This window comes from Cyanistes caeruleus, chromosome 33 (genome assembly GCF_971803275.1).
Source record: "Cyanistes caeruleus chromosome 33, bCyaCae1.hap1.1, whole genome shotgun sequence".
NCBI lineage: Eukaryota > Metazoa > Chordata > Aves > Passeriformes > Paridae > Cyanistes > Cyanistes caeruleus.
Genome location: NC_141734.1, coordinates 2,481,443 through 2,501,957, shown reverse-complemented (window position 1 = coordinate 2,501,957; position 20,515 = coordinate 2,481,443). Strand labels below are relative to the sequence as shown.

At 52.2% G+C, this 20,515-nt stretch overlaps 1 protein-coding gene across 2 annotated transcripts; it reads left to right on the top strand.

Moving 5' to 3' along the window:
- The first annotated feature begins 13,377 nt into the window (after window positions 1–13,377).
- ZNF692 (zinc finger protein 692) lies at window positions 13,378–20,456 on the top strand. 2 transcript variants are annotated; one of them, XM_086870827.1, is made up of 12 exons: window positions 13,378–13,528; window positions 14,214–14,371; window positions 14,461–14,492; window positions 14,842–15,213; window positions 15,454–15,502; window positions 15,653–15,787; window positions 16,267–16,395; window positions 18,299–18,361; window positions 18,624–18,702; window positions 18,804–18,918; window positions 19,333–19,432; window positions 19,834–20,456. In XM_086870827.1, the coding sequence occupies exons 1-12, from the start codon at window positions 13,505–13,507 to the stop codon at window positions 20,183–20,185; spliced, it is 1,608 nt and encodes a 535-aa protein (XP_086726953.1). In that variant the 5' UTR covers window positions 13,378–13,504; the 3' UTR covers window positions 20,186–20,456. The 2 variants fall into 2 exon arrangements, with proteins under 2 accessions (XP_086726953.1, XP_086726952.1); XM_086870826.1 differs by having other exon boundaries at window positions 15,650–15,787.
- The last annotated feature ends 59 nt before the right edge of the window (window positions 20,457–20,515 follow it).

Sequence of the window (20,515 nt, the reverse complement as noted above, 5' to 3'; positions counted from 1 at the left end):
CCTAGCCCCAGCTGGAAATATTTGGTGCCGGGGTGTGGGTAGAAGTGCCCTGAAATACAGCTTTAAACCCTTGAAATGCTGGAAAAGGCAACGCTTAAAATGAGCAAATGGGACAGTTAACTCTATTTAAATAGATGCAGTGGTAAATAAATGGCTTCTCCCCTTTAATTTAAACCCCACATATATTGGGGAAAAGAGTGGTGTTCCTTGCGTTAAACCTCTCTGGTGATGGAAAAGGGGGCATTTTTCCCTTAATTCAGATCCATAGAAAAGCATCATCCATGCTTTCCCTTTCCACTTAAAGTACCTCCCCCATTTGCATTATCCTGAGGTTTATCCTTTTGCCCTGTTACACCCGACACGGGAGCACTCCTGGCATTCCCCGGGGAATTGCTGAGGGGCAGCGGGAATTTGGCGGCCGGGCAGCTGCCGGGGAGCGGCAGAGCCGTGCGGAGGCGGGGCGGGCTGTGCCGGGCCGGCAGGCGGGAGCCGCGGTGCTGTGTCGGTCCCGGCCGCTCTGCCCGCTCCGGGCACGGGGCTCGGGCGCGGCCAGGGAGCGGCAGAGCCGTGCGGAGGCGGGGCGGGCTGTGCCGGGCCGGCAGGCGGGAGCCGCGGTGCTGTGTCGGTCCCGGCCGCTCTGCCCGCTCCTGGCGCGGCGCTCGGGCGCGGCCAGGGAGCGGCAGAGCCGTGCGGAGGCGGGGCGGGCTGTGCCGGGCCGGCAGGCGGGAGCCGCGGTGCTGTGTCCGTCCTGGCCGCTCTGCCCTCTCCGGGCGCGGCGCTTGGGCACGGCCGGGGCCCCTTCGGGCCGGTCCCGGTGCCGCTGGGCGGGCCGGGCTCTCCCGGGGCTGGGGCCGCCCCCGCCCGCCGGAGGAGCCGCTTTCCTGCCGGGAGCCGCGCTCCGTCCGGGGACGGGAGCGCGGGGCCGCCCCCGGGTGCCGAGTGCCGCCGGTGCGGCAATTTTTTTGTATTCACTAATCGACCAGAAGTTATTTTTAAAAAGTAAAAAAGGGATTTTTGTTGTCTGTGTTAGATAATAGACTTGAGAGAGAATTTGGGTGAGGCTGTATGGTATATAGATTTTATGTTCGAAGATTTTTTATTTTTTTTTTTAGTTTTGAAGTTAGAGAATTTATGTTTGGGCATAAAGCAAACATACGGGATATTCTTATATAATGTAATTTTAGGACTTTTTATTTTTTGTTGTTTATACTTGGTTTAATGCTCCAAGTAATGTATTTTAATTGTAGATATACTTTTATGTAAAAACGGTTAAATATAGTGGTCGTAATATTTAGTAAGTAGAGGTGGTTTTTACTCAATATTTATTGCATTATTTATTCACTTTATTCAATATTAGATTTTTTGGTGGTACATGGTGTGTTTTTTTATTGTGTTGTATAGTATGTAAAATTGGGTTTTTGAGTAAAGATAATTTGATGAATGGGTTTCTTTGTATTTTAGGTGAAATCAATTAAAATAGATTTTGATCTGTATTATTGGGATTTTAGTTTTGTTTATAGTAGGTAGGGGTTCAAATTGGGTATTGTTTGTTTGGTTCGCCGAGTTTTGGGTGTTAATTAGGTGGCTTTTGTTAGATGCAGTTGTTAATGATCTGAAGTTTCTTATCTAGTGGTTTTAAGGTGATTTTTAGTAATTGATTGTTTTATTTTGTTTGTAGTGGCGTATATTACCGGATCTCTTTTTCTTATTTCATGTTGTGTTTTTCAGTTTGGGTGTTGATGATACGTTTTGATTTCTTTATGTTGCAGTGTTTATTATTAGTATTATTTTTGGGGACATGGGCATTCATACAGTGGATTTCTATAGGTATTATGGGGGGGGATGGTGATATTTTTCAATTTCTTAGTAGTTTAGATGGATGTTTTTTGTTTTTAATTAGCTTTAATTTTTTTTTTTTTAATGGAGTATCAGTAACTACCTACGTATTAGTTTAAAGGTAGAGCTTTGGGGATTTTTTTAGTCATGTTTAGCGTTAGTTGAATGATCTGGAGTTTCGTGACTTGGCCTGATTATTTTTTAATACTTTCTGTGATTTGTTGCGTGGAGTCCCATAGGGTTGCTATTTATTTATGTTTAATTTTTGTGGTGTGACAAGAACTGTTAGTGAAAGAGCATAGTATCTTTTTTGTGGTACTTGATTGTAGGGTGGAGTTTGTTTAGCTTGTGTTACTTGTTTTGTTTTTCGGGTTTTTTTTGTTAGTGAGATGAAAGTTTTTATTTTAGGGTTAATTTTTTAACGATTTTAAAGGTTTTAGGACACTTTGCATTTTTGATATGAGTGCACTGTGCTGAGAATATTTTGTTTGTTTTATGCGGTATTGATGGAGTGGATAGAGGGAATATTTGTTTTCAAGATTAATTCTAGTATAGGTAATTGAGGTGTTAGGATGCGTTGTGTTTCAGTGTTAAATCTTCTTGAGGCAGTTCGAGTTTTTTCATATGATAAGATTTTTTCTCTTACTTGGTGGAGGTATTGTGATTTTATTGATGACATTGGTGGGAATTTGATGCTGCTTGTTTATGCTGCTTGTTTTGTGGTTATTTTATTTTTAGGAATGGGATTTTTGCAGTTGGACTGGAAGAATTCACTTTATTTCAAAACATACTAGTTTAATCATGTAAAGGTTCCCGTATTAACTCATCAGTGTTTTAGATTTTTTTTTCTCCTTTAGGTTTCCCAGAATTTACTGATAATTTAGCAATCAAGCAGGAACGGCACCGTGTTCTTGAAAAGATGGCTATGGAAAAACCTGTGTCTAACAACACGTACCTGACAGAAGGAAACAATTTTGCCGTTATTACAGGGCCAAATACGAGTGGCAAATCGACGCTGGCACGGATCTCCTGGAAGAGAGGAGTTTCTGGTGGGCTCCCGGTGGCATCTGATGGAGTGACGGTGAGAGCATCTCATAGGGTCTGGGGGAGCACCTGGATGCACTTGGATGTGGAGCATTGCTCAGAAGAGATGTTGACGGACAAACCATTTTGCCAGGAAGTAACAGTTGAACGGGTGAGCCAGTGTGGATTTGCAGGGCTGATCTTTCTCCTTTTGCCTTTGGATTTCATCTTGGCAGTCCCTCCCAGTGCCCCCAGTCTGTCCCAAGAGCTTGTAGAAAAAAAAAAGCTGAGCAAACAATAAAAACAAGGGGTACAGGTAAGGTACAATGCAAGTGTACCCCATCCCTAACCCAAACCTTAAACAGCAGCCCTAACAGCGCTCCCGTTTCCCTGAGGCAGCTGCAGGCAGGAACCCTAAAGCAGCAGAGTGCCAGAACCCCCGAGAGGTACAGGCAGTTCCCGGGTGCTAGGGCCAGCCAGGAAGAGATAGTGGGGGGACGATCCGCAGGGTTGGGGAAACAGGGGGTTTCCCGCCCCGCCCCACCCTGGGCTCTCTGTCCCTCCGCAGCCGGGGATTGATCCCACCCCTCCTCGAGGCGGCGGTTGGTAAGGCTTCGTGCCTGGCCTCCGCAAAGAGTTCGGCTCTGTCAGCCTCTGCCCTGTCTCAGGGCCAAACTTAGGTAGGGTAGGGAGCAACTGTGGATTGCCTGGTCCGGGCTAAGGGACAACTCTTGGGGCCTATGGATAAGGAGCATCCCCGGTTGCAAGCGTAGGGTTGTAAGTTTATAGGGTTCAGCGGGGCAGTTTTGCAGTTACACAGAGAGGCTGAGGGGAAGCTTCAAAGTTAAAAGGCTCGAGGGCTGGAGACAAACAGTGAAAATAAAAGGGGTACAGGTTGGGATATAAGGTAGAGTACAGGACTATTCAAACACTAAACAGTAGCCCTAACAGCGCTCCCGTTTCCCTGAGGCAGCTGCAGGCAGGAACCCTAAAGCAGCAGAGTGCAGAACCCACGAGAGGTGCAGGCAGTTCCCTGGTGCTAGGGCCAGCCAGGAAGAGATAGTGGGGGGACGATCCGCAGGGTTGGGGAAACAGGGGGTTTCCCGCCCCGCCCCACCCTGGGCTCTCTGTCCCTCCGCAGCCGGGGATTGCTCCCACCCCTCCTCGAGGCGGCGGTTGGTAAGGCTTCGTGCCTGGCCTCCGCAAAGAGTTCGGCTCTGTCAGCCTCTGCCCTGTCTCAGGGCCAAACTTAGGTAGGGTAGGGAGCAACTGTGGATTGCCTGGTCCGGGCTAAGGGACAACTCTTGGGGCCTATGGATAAGGAGCATCCCCGGTTGCAAGCGTAGGGTTGTAAGTTTATAGGGCTCAGCGGGGCAGTTTGGCAGTTACACAGAGAGGCTGAGGGAGAGCTTCAAAGGTAAAAGGCTCGAGGGCTGGAGACAAACAGTGAAAATAAAAGGGGTACAGGATGGGATATAAGGTAGAGTACAAGTGTTCCCCACTGTGAACCCCAACTCTGAACAGCAGCTCTCACAGCACCCTTATTTCTCTGAAACAGCTGCAGGCAGGAAACCTAAAGCAGCAGAGTGCCAGAACCCCGGAGAGGTGCAGGCAGTAAACCTTGTACTAGGGCCATTTCAGAAGAGATAGCATTTGTGTACAGCCCACTACTGTGGGATAACTGAGGGTTTCCTGACCCGGCCTGCCCTGGACTCCCTGTCCCTCCACAACTGGGGAGCTTCTAACCCCTCATCAAGGTGGTGGTCATTCAACTCCACACCAATACTACCCTGAAGAGTTTGGCTCTGCAAGCCTGAGCATCCTAGCAGGACTGAAGCGTACAGCCCCAGGACCTGGGCATTCCCAGGAGACGGTGAGTGCTGCGTTTTCATAGATGTGCTGAGAAGATCTCACATTGATATTTGGTTTTCTTTATTGTAGCTGACAAGGAGGCAACAGCATGGCGATGGCAGGAACTCGGCAGACGGCATTCCTTGGCAGCCCGTGGGGACTCTCACACCCCGGACGTCCGAGAGCTAACTCAAAGGCTACGATCCGCAGAGGGGGGATGGAAGCGGGGTGCCGGGCTGGGACTCGTGGCCAGGAAGTTTAGAGTCTGCTTTGGACGTAGCGAGGTTCAAGAAGTGGCCCTTTAGGCCACCTCAAGGGAAAGCCTCACTTTGGCTCCCAATGCTGAGGTGCACAGGGCAGAGTGGTCCGGGGATGTGTCGGGTCACTTGTCTGTCGTGCCTTTTGTGCACCTCGTGTTGTATGTGTCTTGCCTTAGCCCTTCCAGGACGTTACAGGAAACCCTGGCGTCACTCTTAACATCTCTGATCTCTTGGCTCCTCGGCCTGGCGCTGACACTGTCAGAGCTGTGCCTCGGGACCTCTCAGAGGCCTTGGAATCCCATCTCTGTTTTTAAGCGTCCGATCGGGTGTCTTTTGAGGTCTTGTTCTGAGCTGTGGCCACAGCCGTGCGCCGCAAGGATCCATTGTAGCGGGCTAGGACTTGTCCGAATGCAAGGACAGACAGAGAATTGTGGCCGTAGGATTCTCGGGCATCCGTATTTGCGCTTCTCGGGATAAGTCATCGTGTCAGCATCTTCTTTCTTCAGGGTTGTCTCGGCCTTAGCAGCTCGCCATCATTCTCACCTGGGTCATCTTGTGCCGCATTCTCTCGGTCCTTGCGACCATTCTTCTGGCCCGGAGTTTTGTCTCCCTGTTGTGTCCCCTGGTCTGTTGTCTCGTGTGTCACGGGTGTCTGGGTGTATTTGGGTCGGAGCTGCTCTGCCCTGCTGCAGAGGCTGGCTGTAGGTGTAAATGGACAAATCCTGGGTAGCTGTAATTAGGGATTTGTAATTAGAGATCTGTAATGTAGAATGCAGTTGGAGTCTAGATAGTATGCCTAGATTGACAGAAGATGTCAGGAGCTGTGAAGTTATCCTGCAGCACTTTGAGTTGTGTCTTTGCTTTCTTTCAGATGCGGATGGATGAAATCCGTATCAGAGGGCCCCATCCAGGGTAAGGGTGTTCCCGCGAGAAGGTAAGTCACGGTTTGTCTTTGCAGGGGACCTGGAACCGGTCACTGTGTGACAGCTCTGTTCTTTGTTGTTATTTTTAGGATGTAAAGCCAGCTATCCACGGTCAGGGCGAAGTCGGCAAGGTGAGCAGTGAGGGGTGGAGAGAAGCGGTTGTTATTCCTGAGGTCTCAGTTTCAGCTGCAACTCCAAGCATCCCTTCTCCTTTGCGTGCTTTAGGCGGTCCAGGCACCTTTTACCGTGACCCCCTCGCCGACTGGCTGGCAGGCCTGGTTCGCCGCCCCCGTGAGCCCCGCGGAAACGTTAAGGGACTGTGTGCTGAAGCCTTGGCGTTTTCCACGTGACGGTGCCATCCGGGCAGCCTTTAGCAACGGCCGAGGGGTTGCCGTGAGTTGGGGATGTCGGGAGGAGGAGCGAGGGCCCGCTCGAGTTTCGGCAGTGACAGATCACCTTGTCTCCTCCTAACGCAGGCGTGCCCCGCGATGATGGCATCTGGCTCCGGGCGTGGCCGAAGCGTGCGGCCCTGGGATGTGGGCGTTCTTGAGAGACCGTGAGTAGCAGACTTGTCAGGGTTTGCCCGATGTTCTGCTAAGATCCTGGGATGATGTTCTGTTCTTTTTCGTGTAGCTCATCAAGAGACAGCAGCATGGTGACGGCAGGAACTGGGCAGACGACGAGACGGCGTTCCTTGGCAGCCCGTGTGGACTCTCACCCCCTGGGCGTCCGAGAGCTAACTCAAAGGCTACGATCCGCAGAGGGGGGATGGAAGCGGGGTGCCGGGCTGGGACTCGTGGCCAGGAAGTTTTGAGTCTGCTTTGGACGTAGCGAGGTTCAAGAAGTGGCCCTTTAGGCCACCTCAAGGGAAAGCCTCACTTTGGCTCCCAATGCTGAGGTGCACAGGGCAGAGCGGTCCGGGAATGTGTCGGGTCACTTGTCTGTCGTGCCTTTTGTGCACCTCGTGTTGTATGTGTCTTGCCTTAGCCCTTCCAGGACGTTACAGGAAACCCTGGCGTCACTCTTAACATCTCTGATCTCTTGGCTCCTCGGCCTGGCGCTGACACTGTCAGAGCTGTGCCTCGGGACCTCTCAGAGGCCTTGGAATCCCATCTCTGTTTTTAAGTGTCCGATCGGGTGTCTTTAGAGGTCTTGTTCTGAGCTGTGGCCACAGCCGTGCGCCGCAAGGATCCATTGTAGCGGGCTAGGACTTGTCCGAATGCAAGGACAGGTAGAGAATTGTGGCCGTAGGATTCTCGGCCATCCGTATTTGCGCTTCTCGGGATAAGTCATCGTGTCAGCATCTTCTTTCTTCAGGGCTGTCTCGGCCTTAGCAGCTCGCCATCATTCTCACCTGGGTCATCTTGTGCCGCATTCTCTCGGTCCTTGCGACCATTCTTCTGGCCCGGAGTTTTGTCTCCCTGTTGTGTCCCCTGGTCTGTTGTCTCGTGTGTCACGGGTGTCTGGGTGTATTTGGGTCGGAGCTGCTCTGCCCTGCTGCAGAGGCTGGCTGTAGGTGTAAATGGACAAATCCTGGGTAGCTGTAATTAGGGATTTGTAATTAGAGATCTGTAATGTAGAATGCAGTTGGAGTCTAGATAGTATGCCTAGATTGACAGAAGATGTCAGGAGCTGTGAAGTTATCCTGCAGCACTTTGAGTTGTGTCTTTGCTTTCTTTCAGATGCGGATGGATGAAATCCGTATCAGAGGGCCCCATCCAGGGTAAGGGTGTTCCCGCGAGAAGGTAAGTCACGGTTTGTCTTTGCAGGGGACCTGGAACCGGTCACTGTGTGACAGCTCTGTTCTTTGTTGTTATTTTTAGGATGTAAAGCCAGCTATCCACGGTCAGGGCGAAGTCGGCAAGGTGAGCAGTGAGGGGTGGAGAGAAGCGGTTGTTATTCCTGAGGTCTCAGTTTCAGCTGCAACTCCAAGCATCCCTTCTCCTTTGCGTGCTTTAGGCGGTCCAGGCACCTTTTACCGTGACCCCCTCGCCGACTGGCCGGCAGGCCTGGTTCGCTGCCCCCGTGAGCCCCGCGGAAACGTTAAGGGACTGTGTGCTGAAGCCTTGGCGTTTTCCACGTGACGGTGCCATCCGGGCAGCCTTTAGCAACGGCCGAGGGGTTGCCGTGAGTTGGGGATGTCGGGAGGAGGAGCGAGGGCCCGCTCGAGTTTCGGCAGTGACAGATCACCTTGTCTCCTCCTAACGCAGGCGTGCCCCGCGATGATGGCATCTGGCTCCGGGCGTGGCCGAAGCGTGCGGCCCTGGGATGCGGGCGTTCTTGAGAGACCGTGAGTAGCAGACTTGTCAGGGTTTGCCCGATGTTCTGCTAAGATCCTGGGATGATGTTCTGTTCTTTTTCGTGTAGCTCATCAAGAGACAGCAGCATGGTGACGGCAGGAACTGGGCAGACGACGAGACGGCGTTCCTTGGCAGCCCGTGTGGACTCTCACCCCCCGGGCGTCCGAGAGCTAACTCAAAGGCTACGATCCGCAGAGGGGGGATGGAAGCGGGGTGCCGGGCTGGGACTCGTGGCCAGGAAGTTTTGAGTCTGCTTTGGACGTAGCGAGGTTCAAGAAGTGGCCCTTTAGGCCACCTCAAGGGAAAGCCTCACTTTGGCTCCCAATGCTGAGGTGCACAGGGCAGAGCGGTCCGGGAATGTGTCAGGTCACTTGTCTGTCGTGCCTTTTGTGCACCTCGTGTTGTATGTGTCTTGCCTTAGCCCTTCCAGGACGTTACAGGAAACCCTGGCGTCACTCTTAACATCTCTGATCTCTTGGCTCATCGGCCTGGCGCTGACACTGTCAGAGCTGTGCCTCGGGACCTCTCAGAGGCCTTGGAATCCCATCTCTGTTTTTAAGCGTCCGATCGGGTGTCTTTAGAGGTCTTGTTCTGAGCTGTGGCCACAGCCGTGCGCCGCAAGGATCCATTGTAGCGGGCTAGGACTTGTCCGAATGCAAGGACAGGTAGAGAATTGTGGCCGTAGGATTCTCGGCCATCCGTATTTGTGCTTCTCGGGATAAGTCATCGTGTCAGCATCTTCTTTCTTCAGGGCTGTCTCGGCCTTAGCAGCTCGCCATCATTCTCACCTGGGTCATCTTGTGCCGCATTCTCTCGGTCCTTGCGGCCATTCTTCTGGCCCGGAGTTTTGTCTCCCTGTTGTGTCCCCTGGTCTGTTGTCTCGTGTGTCACGGGTGTCTGGGTGTATTTGGGTCGGAGCTGCTCTGCCCTGCTGCAGAGGCTGGCTGTAGGTGTAAATGGACAAATCCTGGGTAGCTGTAATTAGGGATTTGTAATAAGAGATCTGTAATGTAGAATGCAGTTGGAGTCTAGATAGTATGCCTAGATTGACAGAAGTAGAGATCTGTAATGTAGAATGCAGTTGGAGTCTAGATAGTATGCCTAGATTGACAGAAGATGTCAGGAGCTGTGAAGTTATTCTGCAGCACTTTGAGTTGTGTCTTTGCTTTCTTTCAGATGCGGATGGATGAAATCCGTATCAGAGGGCCCCATCCAGGGTAAGGGTGTTCCCGCGAGAAGGTAAGTCACGGTTTGTCTTTGCAGGGGACCTGGAACCGGTCACTGTGTGACAGCTCTGTTCTTTGTTGTTATTTTTAGGATGTAAAGCCAGCTATCCACGGTCAGGGCGAAGTCGGCAAGGTGAGCAGTGAGGGGTGGAGAGAAGCGGTTGTTATTGCTGAGGTCTCAGTTTCAGCTGCAACTCCAAGCATCCCTTCTCCTTTGCGTGCTTTAGGCGGTCCAGGCACCTTTTACCGTGACCCCCTCGCCGACTGGCCGGCAGGCCTGGTTCGCCGCTCCCGTGAGCCCCGCGGAAGCGTTAAGGGACCGCGTGCTGAAGCCTTGGCGTTTTCCACGTGACGGTGCCATCCGGGCAGCCTTTAGCAACGGCCGAGGGGTTGCCGTGAGTTGGGGATGTCGGGAGGAGGAGCGAGGGCCCGCTCGAATTTCGGCAGTGACAGATCACCTTGTCTCCTCCTAACGCAGGCGTGCCCCGCGATGATGGCATCTGGCTCCGGGCGTGGCCGAAGCGTGCGGCCCTGGGATGCGGGCGTTCTCGAGAGACCGTGAGTAGCAGACTTGTCAGGGTTTGCCCGATGTTCTGCTAAGATCCTGGGATGATGTTCTGTTCTTTTTCGTGTAGCTCATCAAGAGACAGCAGCATGGTGACGGCAGGAACTGGGCAGACGACGAGACGGTGTTCCTTGGCAGCCCGTGTGGACTCTCACCCCCCGGGCGTCCGAGAGCTAACTCAAAGGCTACGATCCGCAGAGGGGGGATGGAAGCGGGGTGCCGGGCTGGGACTCGTGGCCAGGAAGTTTTGAGTCTGCTTTGGACGTAGCGAGGTTCAAGAAGTGGCCCTTTAGGCCACCTCAAGGGAAAGCCTCACTTTGGCTCCCAATGCTGAGGTGCACAGGGCAGAGCGGTCCGGGAATGTGTCGGGTCACTTGTCTGTCGTGCCTTTTGTGCACCTCGTGTCGTATGTGTCTTGCCTTAGCCCTTCCAGGACGTTACAGGAAACCCTGGCGTCACTCTTAACATCTCTGATCTCTTGGCTCCTCGGCCTGGCGCTGACACTGTCAGAGCTGTGCCTCGGGACCTCTCAGAGGCCTTGGAATCCCATCTCTGTTTTTAAGCGTCCGATCGGGTGTCTTTAGAGGTCTTGTTCTGAGCTGTGGCCACAGCCGTGCGCCGCAAGGATCCATTGTAGCGGGCTAGGACATGTCCGAATGCAAGGACAGGTAGAGAATTGTGGCCGTAGGATTCTCGGCCATCCGTATTTGCGCTTCTCGGGATAAGTCATCGTGTCAGCATCTTCTTTCTTCAGGGCTGTCTCGGCCTTATCAGCTCGCCATCATTCTCACCTGGGTCATATTGTGCCGCATTCTCTCGGTCCTTGCGGCCATTCTTCTGGCCCGGAGTTTTGTCTCCCTGTTGTGTCCCCTGGTCTGTTGTCTTGTGTGTCACGGGTGTCTGGGTGTATTTGGGTCGGAGCTGCTCTGCCCTGCTGCAGAGGCTGGCTGGCCTATGGTCAGCTGCCATGGGAGAGGCTTCAGATTAAACCAACTGCTGAATGATTTAATTAGTCTGGTACCTATGGCTTCTGATCATTTGCTTTGTACAAATGCATTTCAACAGTTTGCTGTGCTGTAAGCATCTCATAGCTGCTACTCTTGAGAACCTTGTTTTAGAAATTAGTTAAAAGGCATCTTTCCAGTTTAAAGCCTAGGCTCTGTCCAAGCCTTGACTTTACCTGGATAGAGAATTTACCAATAAACCCAGAAGTTTTCTGCATCGAAACAATATTCAGGTCAATCTGACTTGGCAATTAGTGAATTAATATAGCAGCTGGATTTTACAGTGGGCTTGGAAAATTGTTATCCGGACATGATTTTCCAATCTTCCATTGTTTTATCAGCTGTGGCAAACTCTGGGATGGGTGTGTATATTTAGAATATTCAGTAATTCATATTACAGATAATTTAGATAAGTTTAGTATTGCATAATATCAATTATGCATCTTTTTAATAAGTTTTTGATTTCTGTAAAAATTTTATTTCCTATATGTATACATATGCATGTGTTTTACTTTGATGGTTTTTCATTGTCAGAACAAGACAGTGGATATTTTACCTTTGTTTACAAGAGAGGGGGAGGAAACAGAGGTTGCAGTTCAGAAGCATGGAAACATGATGTACGTATTTTAGATTTTGGAAAAAATGCAAAGATTGTATATCTATTACAAATAATTCTTGAACAGTCCTTTTTAAACAAGTCTGTTACAAAGCAAATTATCAAGTACTGTTCTAACAGTAGTCAAGCAAAGTTGAGAGAGAATTCTTTGATTCTGGTCAAATGTTCAGAAGCAAGATGAAAAATTCATTTCAGTTGATAATTTGGAGTAAAGTCTATGTTTGTGTATTCACAGGTTCAAAACAGAAGTAACTTCCTAGCGAAGAACATGGAAACTCGTGAGCTGCAAAGACAAACAGGCCAAAGAGCAGAAGAGCGAGCACGCAGATGTGAACCGTATTGAGACCACAGTTGACAGCTGAACAGCTTTGATCCAACATGTGAGAGCAATGAACTTTGGGTTTCATATGAAAGAGTGGGAAAATTGATATTGTAAAACCTCACTTGTTAAATAAAGCATGGTGTGAACTGTGTCAAGATTCAGAATCCTGCATGAGAGATAAAGTCCTTGAAGATGAAGGTGAATCAGGTATCACCCTTGAGCTGTATCATTTTGTTGATCACTTTGTGATGTGATGTCACCTGCATCACTTCTTTTAGTTAACTCAAAAGAAAGCATACCTTATCTCAGTGAAAATAGTTTTCTGTATAATATTCAATTTTTCTTTTTATTTATCATGCTCTATATAAAGAGGCAACATCTTAGTGTAACCTTATATCAATTTTAGTCACACCTGATTGTGAAGAGTTTGACTCATGAAATTTCAGATAGAGATTTATAACAACTCAGCTTTCAATTCAAGTAGCTTCAGCAGAAACTTTAAAGCAATTAGACAAGCTACTGGTTAAGTAAGCAACCTAGATCTATTTCTCTAGCTTTGAGTGGTTAGTTAACTGATGTTCAAAACTGGAGGCAGAGTGCTCTGTAGAGCAGAGCAGCAGTTCTGTTGTTGGTGCGAAGGGCATGAGTGAAGGAAAAATAACCCTTCGCGAAAATTAATCAAAGAAAAGGTTTGGGTTGATATTTATTTTTTTTTTTCAAATAGAGGGGCAAATGTTGGAGTCTGGAATACAGAGTGCGTGCCCTTGTTTCTGATACTTAGTTATAAGACCCAGAAAAACACTGAATTTCATATTATATGAAATTCATGAGCACGTTTTCATGGTGATACATGAAAACAAACATTAAAGTTAGATAGAAAAAGCTAAAAGTGTAAGTGTGTAGATTAGAAAGTTTTTTTAAATCACTGGGTGAAAAAGTTAGTTTAGAGAACAGGAGACAAGATGGAGGATTTACAGTGTTGTCTCTTGTCCCTTCTTTCTTCATGTTCTTCTCCTGGAGGTTTTTGGGTAATAGTAAGTGATTGGATAGAGAATGCCGTAGTGCATCACAGAGGAGATGGGTCATTGGGTCATTAAGAAAAATAAGACACGTGTCTATTGTTAATTGGGTAAAAATAGGTATAAAGATAAAAGAACTGCGTATTTCAGGGCCATTCTGTGCATCAGACACCGAGTGTGCCGCAAGGCCTTGTTTGTACCGTCAGAAGAAAGAAATGTACCAGATTGCAAAGATTAACCTTGTGCAGCCAGCCTGGACAGACCTGTCAAGTTCTGTGATGACCTTTTAAGAAACACGAGAAACAAGATTCTAACAAGCTTGGGAGTTTTCTTCAAATCATGCCGCCCCGCATCCAGCCCCGTCCGCATCCGGGAATGTCCCATGATGCTCCGCGGCGGGACTACACCTCCCAGCGGCCCTCGCGGCTCCGTGCACGCGGAGCGGGCGCGGGGCCTCCGCCATCTTTGCTGCGGTCCGTGAGCGGCGTGAGAGAAGTGGGGGTGGGTCCGGTGGCTCTTAAAGTGGGCACGGCCCGGGGTGGGGCCCTCTCGGCGCGGAATGGAGTGCGGACCGGCAGAGGAGGTTCGCGGATGGCAGGGTGCACGCGGAGAGGGTGGTGGGAGCGCGATGGAGTGGCGGACGTTCCCCGTCTCGCCAGTCGCCGTTCTTCTGCCGCCTCATCCGCTTTAAGGCCCGGCGGCGGGAACGGGCAGGGGTGGACGGAGGGGCCCGGGGAAAACGGCGGGAGGTGGCGTGGCTTAAACGGGGCGGGGCTAAGAGGGGCGAGGCCCTGTAGGGATTTGGAGCGGCGGGGCCTGGGGAGGTGGGCCTGGGGCAGTGTGGATGCCTCCCCGCCCCCCTTCTTGTGACCCCCTCCATGTCCCTAGGCCACCCCCTATGTCCCCCCCCATAACACCAGTGTGGAGCCAGGGAACCCTAATTCCTCACCCAACCGTCTCCTGATCCCCTCCATGATGCTGCGCCACCCCTGTGTCTCCCCCCACCATGTCCCCTATCAACCCTCAGCGCTTCCCCATATTCCCCGATGTCCTCCATGAACCTCCAGGACTGACCACCCGTGCAACAGGACCGTGTCCATGTCCCCTTCCCGTGTTTCTGTGTGACCCCCAGACTCTCCTATGGAGCCATGATACCCCAAATTCCCCATCTGACCCCTCCATGCTCAGACCAGCCCTGTATCCCCCTCCGACCCTGCTGTATGCCCCCAGCCCTTCCCATAGACTCAGCCCACACGTGTCGTCCGCAGGCCCCGGAGTGCGTCCGGCGCCAGAAGCGCCGGGAACTGGACGCGCGACGCAGCAAGTGCCGCATCCGCATCGGGGGGCACTTGGAGCGCTGGTGCCGCCTCAAGGAGCAGCTTGGATTCGCCCTGCATTCCCAGTTGGCCCAGTTCCTCCTTGACAGGTCACGAGCGGGGCTCAAACCCCATTAAAACCCACCTCTCATGGGGAAAATCCAGGTTTCTGCTTGCTCACCTCTGTCTTCCCATGCAGGTACAGCTCTCATGGCTGCGCCTGGAGCCCAGGTAGGTGCTTCCCTCCCAATTCCATGTTGGCATCCAGTAGTTTGGGTCCGTAAGAAGTTCGTGGTGGAGAGGGAGGACTCCTGTTGAGTTGGGTTTTGGAGAAGCACCTGGAGTTTGCTCACTCCTCTGAGCACTAGGCAAATCCTCTCTGTCTTCCCTGCTTTTGGCATCCCCAGCTCTTTTTTGGGAAGCTATTTGAGGGTTGCTTTTAACAAGGAGAACCCTAAGAGCCTGGGGAAGGTGGAGGGGGCATTGCAGGTGTCCCACACACCCCCCTCCCCGTCCCCGTCCCCCCCGCCACCCCGTGCCATTTTGGAGCTGTTTTTCACAGATTTCTTTGTTTTCCCAGGAGAGCTGGAGCAGCTCCAACCGGCTGCACTGCAGCACCTGGTTGTGCTGTCCCACAGCCATGGCCAGGAGTGTGGCTTTGTGCCGGACATCCAGCTGCCAGCACCGGGCAGTGCAGCCCCGCTGGCTTGGGAGTGCGTGGCTGGACACCGCTTCTCATGGGGTGGCTCTGGGGTTCCCAACAGCCCCTCCCACGACCACCTGAAAGCAGGCCAGGGATGCGGCCCCTCCCTGGGCACTGGGCGCCGGCATTCTCTCCGTAGGGCCACATTGGGCTCCAACGAGGCTGGAGTGGAGGGAACAGCCAGGTCACCTCATGGTGACAGGGACTGGAGCAAGGAACTAAGAGATGGTGATGACAGTGGCGGCACAGGTGAGCTCCTCCAGAGGTGAGCTCCTCCAGGTCACCTTTCTGCCTTCAACTCCTCTTGCTTCCCTACCTTCAGTCCCTCTCCCACTTCTAGGGTAGTTCCAGTTCCACCGCCATCCCACTGGGATCAGACACTGCCCCAACCCCATTGACCCTTCCAAGAGCCCTATCCTTCCCAACTCTCCATCCTTCTCCTTCTCACCTCTCCCAACCCTTCCTCATCACCCTCCTGTCCTCTTCCAGCCCCCCATACGCCACTTGGACCAGGGCCTGCGGTGGCAGCTGGCAAGAGGTGAGTGGTGCCACCTACAAGCATCCCCTGGTGAGGCCAACAGTTGCATTTGGCCCTGTCTGACCCAACCCTGGGTCCCCAGCGTTGGCCAACGTGACTGTCTGTGGTTGAGCCATCACGGCAGAATTGACCCAGGTCGTTGTCCAGTAGCGCCATCCCTGGGGACAATGTAGAGCCAGGAGCTGAGCCCCGAGAGGAAGAGGAGCGTGGGGACTTTGCCGATGCTGATGACTTGGCCTACACTGATGACCTGCATGATGAGAACTACCACCCATCCCTGGACAGGTGGGAGAGCTGTGAGGGAGCCTGCAGATTTGGATCGTGTGGGAACCACTCCATGGTGCCTGCTAGCACCGTCCCAGTCCAGACTAATATTGCACTGGAAGGGTTACGGGCCTCATGTCTCTTCCATGTGCTAGTCCTGCTGCAGCTGCCCTGGCAGAGTGGGGAGGAGGTGGGAATAGTGTCCATGTGGGGCTAAAATAAGGTGTTTCTGGGGTCAAAGAGCACAGAATTTTGGAGACGCATTTTCATTGTGTCTCACCTGGGGGAGAGTCTTTGCCATCCAACTGATGTCCATCCATGTCATACCATGCCCAACTGTGTCCAACCCATGTCCTGCCATGTCTAACCAAGTCAGTCCTTCCATGACCAACCCATGTCTAACCATGTGCAGCTAACTCATTTCCTACCACATCCAACCCATATCTCACCCCATCAACCACCCAAGGCCCCTCACCCACCCCGGTCTGTGTCCCCAATAGTGACTCAGAGCCACAGCGACACCAGGGCCAACCCAAGGCCCACAAGAAACCAATCAAGGAGGAGCCGCCCCTGCTCAAGCCGCCCCTGCCCAGCTCTGGCCCCTTGGAGGAGAAGAGCGGACGGGTCAGGTGAGTCGTGGCAGCCACAGAGGCGAAGGGATGAGGAGATGGGGGCCAAAGTCATCGTCTTGGGAGTGTCCCATTAGGGTGTCATGGGTGTCCCATGCTGTTGGCCACGGGGCAAGAGCTGTGTCTCCAATGGAGGTCAACCCTCCCCATGACGCTACTGCACTACTGACTGCGGGGCAGAGCCAGCCGCGTTTCTTCGTCTTGTTGGGTGTTGAGTGAGCAAAGAGGGGTCTGGCTCACAAACATTGCTGCAGGGGCTTCATGAGCCTCGTGTCACCCACCCTGTCCCTCGTGGGGCCGGTCCAGCGCAGTCAGGGAACAAGGAGAGGCAGCCAAGGCTGGGGCTGCCATGGAGGGGGACGAAGACCCCTTGATATACCTGTGGTGAGCACTGAAGCCTCCACCAGACTGGAGATGGAACAGCCCAAAATCCATCCATCCATCCCACCACAATCTCCTCTACCAATGGATCCGTGACTTCTCCAGCAGCTTTGGGGGCCTAGTGTTGGGTTTCCAGCTCTCCTTTCCAGGCATACAGAATTCAATGTTTTGTGCTAAAAATCTCAAATCGGCCCTCATGAGGGCTTTGCACAAGTGTTAAAGGGATGTTGGGCTGGCGCTTTGTGCATGGCCTCAGATCCAACATACACCTCACCTGGATGGATTTTCTTACACTTTTGATACAATAAGGGGGTAAAATTCCCCTTTTCCCTGGAATCAGCCAAAACTCCTCCATCTGTCCCCTGAAAGGTGGGCTCAGCGCCAATCCCATCTCAAACCTTTCCCCAGGTGAGTGTTGTGCCACTTCCTTACAGCTTTGATTGGTCCCTTTGAGCAGCTCCTTTTGGATGCTGAATGCCCTCCCCTCTCCTGGCAGCTCCAGAACCACCCTGGATATGGCTGGAAGAGGGATCACCCTTCCGGGAGACCCAATCCCAGCGAAGGTAACAATGGAATTTGCTCTTCCCCACTCCCTGTCATCACTGGGCATGCAGATCCCAGGCTCCCAAATCCAATGAGAGGGTAGAAGAGTCTGCATTCAGTCTGGCCCATTCTTTTTGGGGCCAAAAGCGACTTAAATGTGGGGGTTTTTCTGACTTTTTTTGGGTTCTGCCAGATTTCCATCCCATGTTCCATGGTCTTGCCCTCCAAGTATGTCCAAAGTTACACCTGCAGGCTGGTGGCTTTTCTGTGGCACCAGTGGGGGCTTTGCAGCTCTCAGCCCCCTCCTAAAGCCAAGCCTAAGCTTCAGGTTGGCCCTTTTTGTGCTGAGTGCGGTGACACGGATTGTGTTTTTCATCTTTTGGTTCATTTCCCCCCCTTTTGTCACAGCAAATCGAAAACAGGAGATAAATCCTGGCTCAAGAGAAAAGCAGGATCTTCCAGATGTCAAAGGGTTCCTCCTCTTCTCCCTTCCCCAGGTAAAGCTACCCTGAGCTGTTTTCAAGGGGTTTGGGACAAGCCCCAGGCTGAATCCATGCTTGAGCATTGGCATCTCTTACCATCCCATTATTTCTCCTCCCCAAACCCCACTTTAACCCACTTTTAATGGCTCTTTCCTTAATTCCAGGGTGACAGCTAAGAATAGCTGCTGTTTCCGGGGAGCTATGGATGAATTATAGATCAAACCTGGCTGGGAGCCAATTTCAGTGTCCTGAGACGCATCCAAACCATGTGAAAAGGGTTTTGTAACAAGCAATAAAGAATTTATTCTTACTTTAACGCCTGAACGATGTGTTTGTTCCAGCATGTCCTGCTCCCATGGGGAAATGGGATGGAAATGGGAAAAATGCTGGTCCTGAGGATGACTTACTGTGGGATTTCCTCAGGAATCTTGGCTCTGGGCCTGGGGACAGCGAGGGGACACCAAGGCCTGGCTCAAAATGGCTCTTTCCTATTGCAGTTGCCGGCGGCAGACACAGGCGAGTGACAAGGACATGGCTCAGATCGGCCCCAAGAGAATCAGGTACCTGGGAAAGGGGAGGGAAGGGGCTAGGGAAGCTTCCAGGCATTCCCAGGAAGAGCAGGAGGAGGAGCTCAGCTCTTCCGTGAGGGACGGCCAGAAGGCTATGAAAGGGTTTCTTTGCTTCATTTACAGATTTTCTTGGGGGGAAGAAGTGAAGGTGGGTGAGGAGGAAAGAGCTGGGGGCAGATCCACATTCCAGAGCTTTTCTAACCCTCCTCCTCCTCCTTCCTGCCAATGATTTTTCCCATGTTTTCTCTGTCAGGAAGGCGGCAAAGCGTGAGATACTCCTGTGCGACTTTGAAGGCTGTGGCAAAATCTTCTCCAACCGCCAATACCTGAACGTGAGCACCTGCAGGGACCAGCACTTCCTGGAGCACTGGGGAGCCTGGGTGAGGTGTGCTGGAGCTGGAACTGGGAGCTGATAGGTTTTTTCCCCTGGCAGCACCACCAGAAGTACCAGCATGTGCACCAGAAAACCTTCACTTGCTCTGAGCCCACCTGTGGGAAATCCTTCAACTTTAAAAAGCATCTGAAGGAGCACGAGAAGCTGCACAGTGGTGAGTGGGGCATTTCCACGGGAATGACACCTCCTCCCCAGTGGGTTACATCTCCCTGGACATCCTCCTGTAGGAGTTACAACTCTCCTTTATAGATTGTGGTTCCTTTCATAGGGATCACACCTCCTTTCATAGGGATTACACCTCCCTTATGGATCGCACTTTCTGTATGGATTCCACTTGCTCCCTTCAAATTCACACCTCCTTCGTACCCCCTTCCCCACTGGGCCACAGCCACCCATTCCCAAATTCCCATCCCTGGGAGCCATCACTGTTGCCCTTCGGTCCCCAGATCTCTCCTTTATCATCTCCATTCCCGTGCTGGGAAATTTCCCTGCTCCCAAAGCACGTGCCGAGGGCCCTGATGGTTTTTCTAGGCTGGATCAGCCCGATTCCCTTTTCCTTTTCTCCCAGACAAGCGGGATTACATCTGTGAGTTCTGTGCACGCTCCTTCCGCACCAGCAGCAATTTGATCATCCACCGACGGATCCACACTGGGGAAAAGCCACTCCAGTAAGTCCCAGTCCCATTTCTGACTTGCCAGTACATCATAGTCCCACCCCCGCCCTTCCAGTAAATCCCAGTCCCATCCCTGCAGCTCTGCTCAGCCTCTTCCCACCCTTTTCAACCCAAAATCAGCTCCTCAGCACGTGGCCAAAAGTCAGGCTGCGATTTCTCCCGAGGTTTCTGCCCTTGGAGCTGGCTGTGCTCAGATCCAGCAGCTCCAGGGCAGTGTTTAAAGTAGGCGCAGGTTAATAAGCTGGGACAGAACAAAGGACTCCTGTCCAACACATTCATGCCAGGAGGGCGCTGGAACTTCAACCCACTGCACAGTCCAGCCCCGAGCAGGGCAGGGCCGGTTCTCCCTGTGCCTCATCCCTGAGGTTTTTTACTCCTGCCGGGATCTCCCCCAGGTGTGAGATCTGCGGCTTCACCTGCCGCCAAAAAGCCTCCCTGAACTGGCACATGAGGAAACATGACGCCGACTCCTTCTACCAATTCCCATGCGATGTCTGCGGGAAGAGGTTCGAAAAGCGGGACAATGTCACCGCCCACAAGAGCAAGAGCCACCCCAGGGGGCTTGGGGGACCCCCCCAGCCCGAGGGAATCCAGCAGCATCCAGAGCCCCCCGGGTCAATGGAACCTCTGGAGCTGCTTGGGAACATCCTGGGGAGTGGGAGGGATACAGGGAGGACCCCACAGGAGTACGGCGGGGGGGATGTTGGGCAGGATCCAGGCATGCCCCGAGGTGAGGGGATGGGTTAGAGGGGGTCCTAGTGGGCTCATCCCCCAGTTTGGGGACTGGAGCAGAACTGGGGATGATGCTGGACCCTGCAGCCGCTCCAGGTGCCAAAAATACACGGGCAAGGCAAAACTGGGGAAAATCCCAGGTTTTCAGCCAAATCCCAGATGAACCCCCAAAGTTTTCAGCCAAATTGCTGGAGCAAATCCTAGTTTTTCTGCCGAATCCCAGCTTCCCCTGACCCCAGCAGTATTGCCACAGGTGGATCCTCAATAAAGACTTATTTTGGGTAAACGTGGGATCTGGTGTCAGATTTTTATGGAAAAGGTATAGAAAAGTGAGACGGCACAGGA

What these genes read in the sequence shown, in the direction of transcription:
- ZNF692 (XM_086870826.1), top strand. Translation starts at nt 13,505, where the DNA reads ATGGAGTGCGGACCGGCAGAGGAG. An exon ending in ATCGGCCCCAAGAGAATCAG is followed by an intron (nt 18,362 to 18,623) that starts GTACCTGGGAAA and finishes TTTCTCTGTCAG; the next exon opens with GAAGGCGGCAAAGCGTGAGA. An exon ending in ACTGGGGAAAAGCCACTCCA is followed by an intron (nt 19,433 to 19,833) that starts GTAAGTCCCAGT and finishes GATCTCCCCCAG; the next exon opens with GTGTGAGATCTGCGGCTTCA.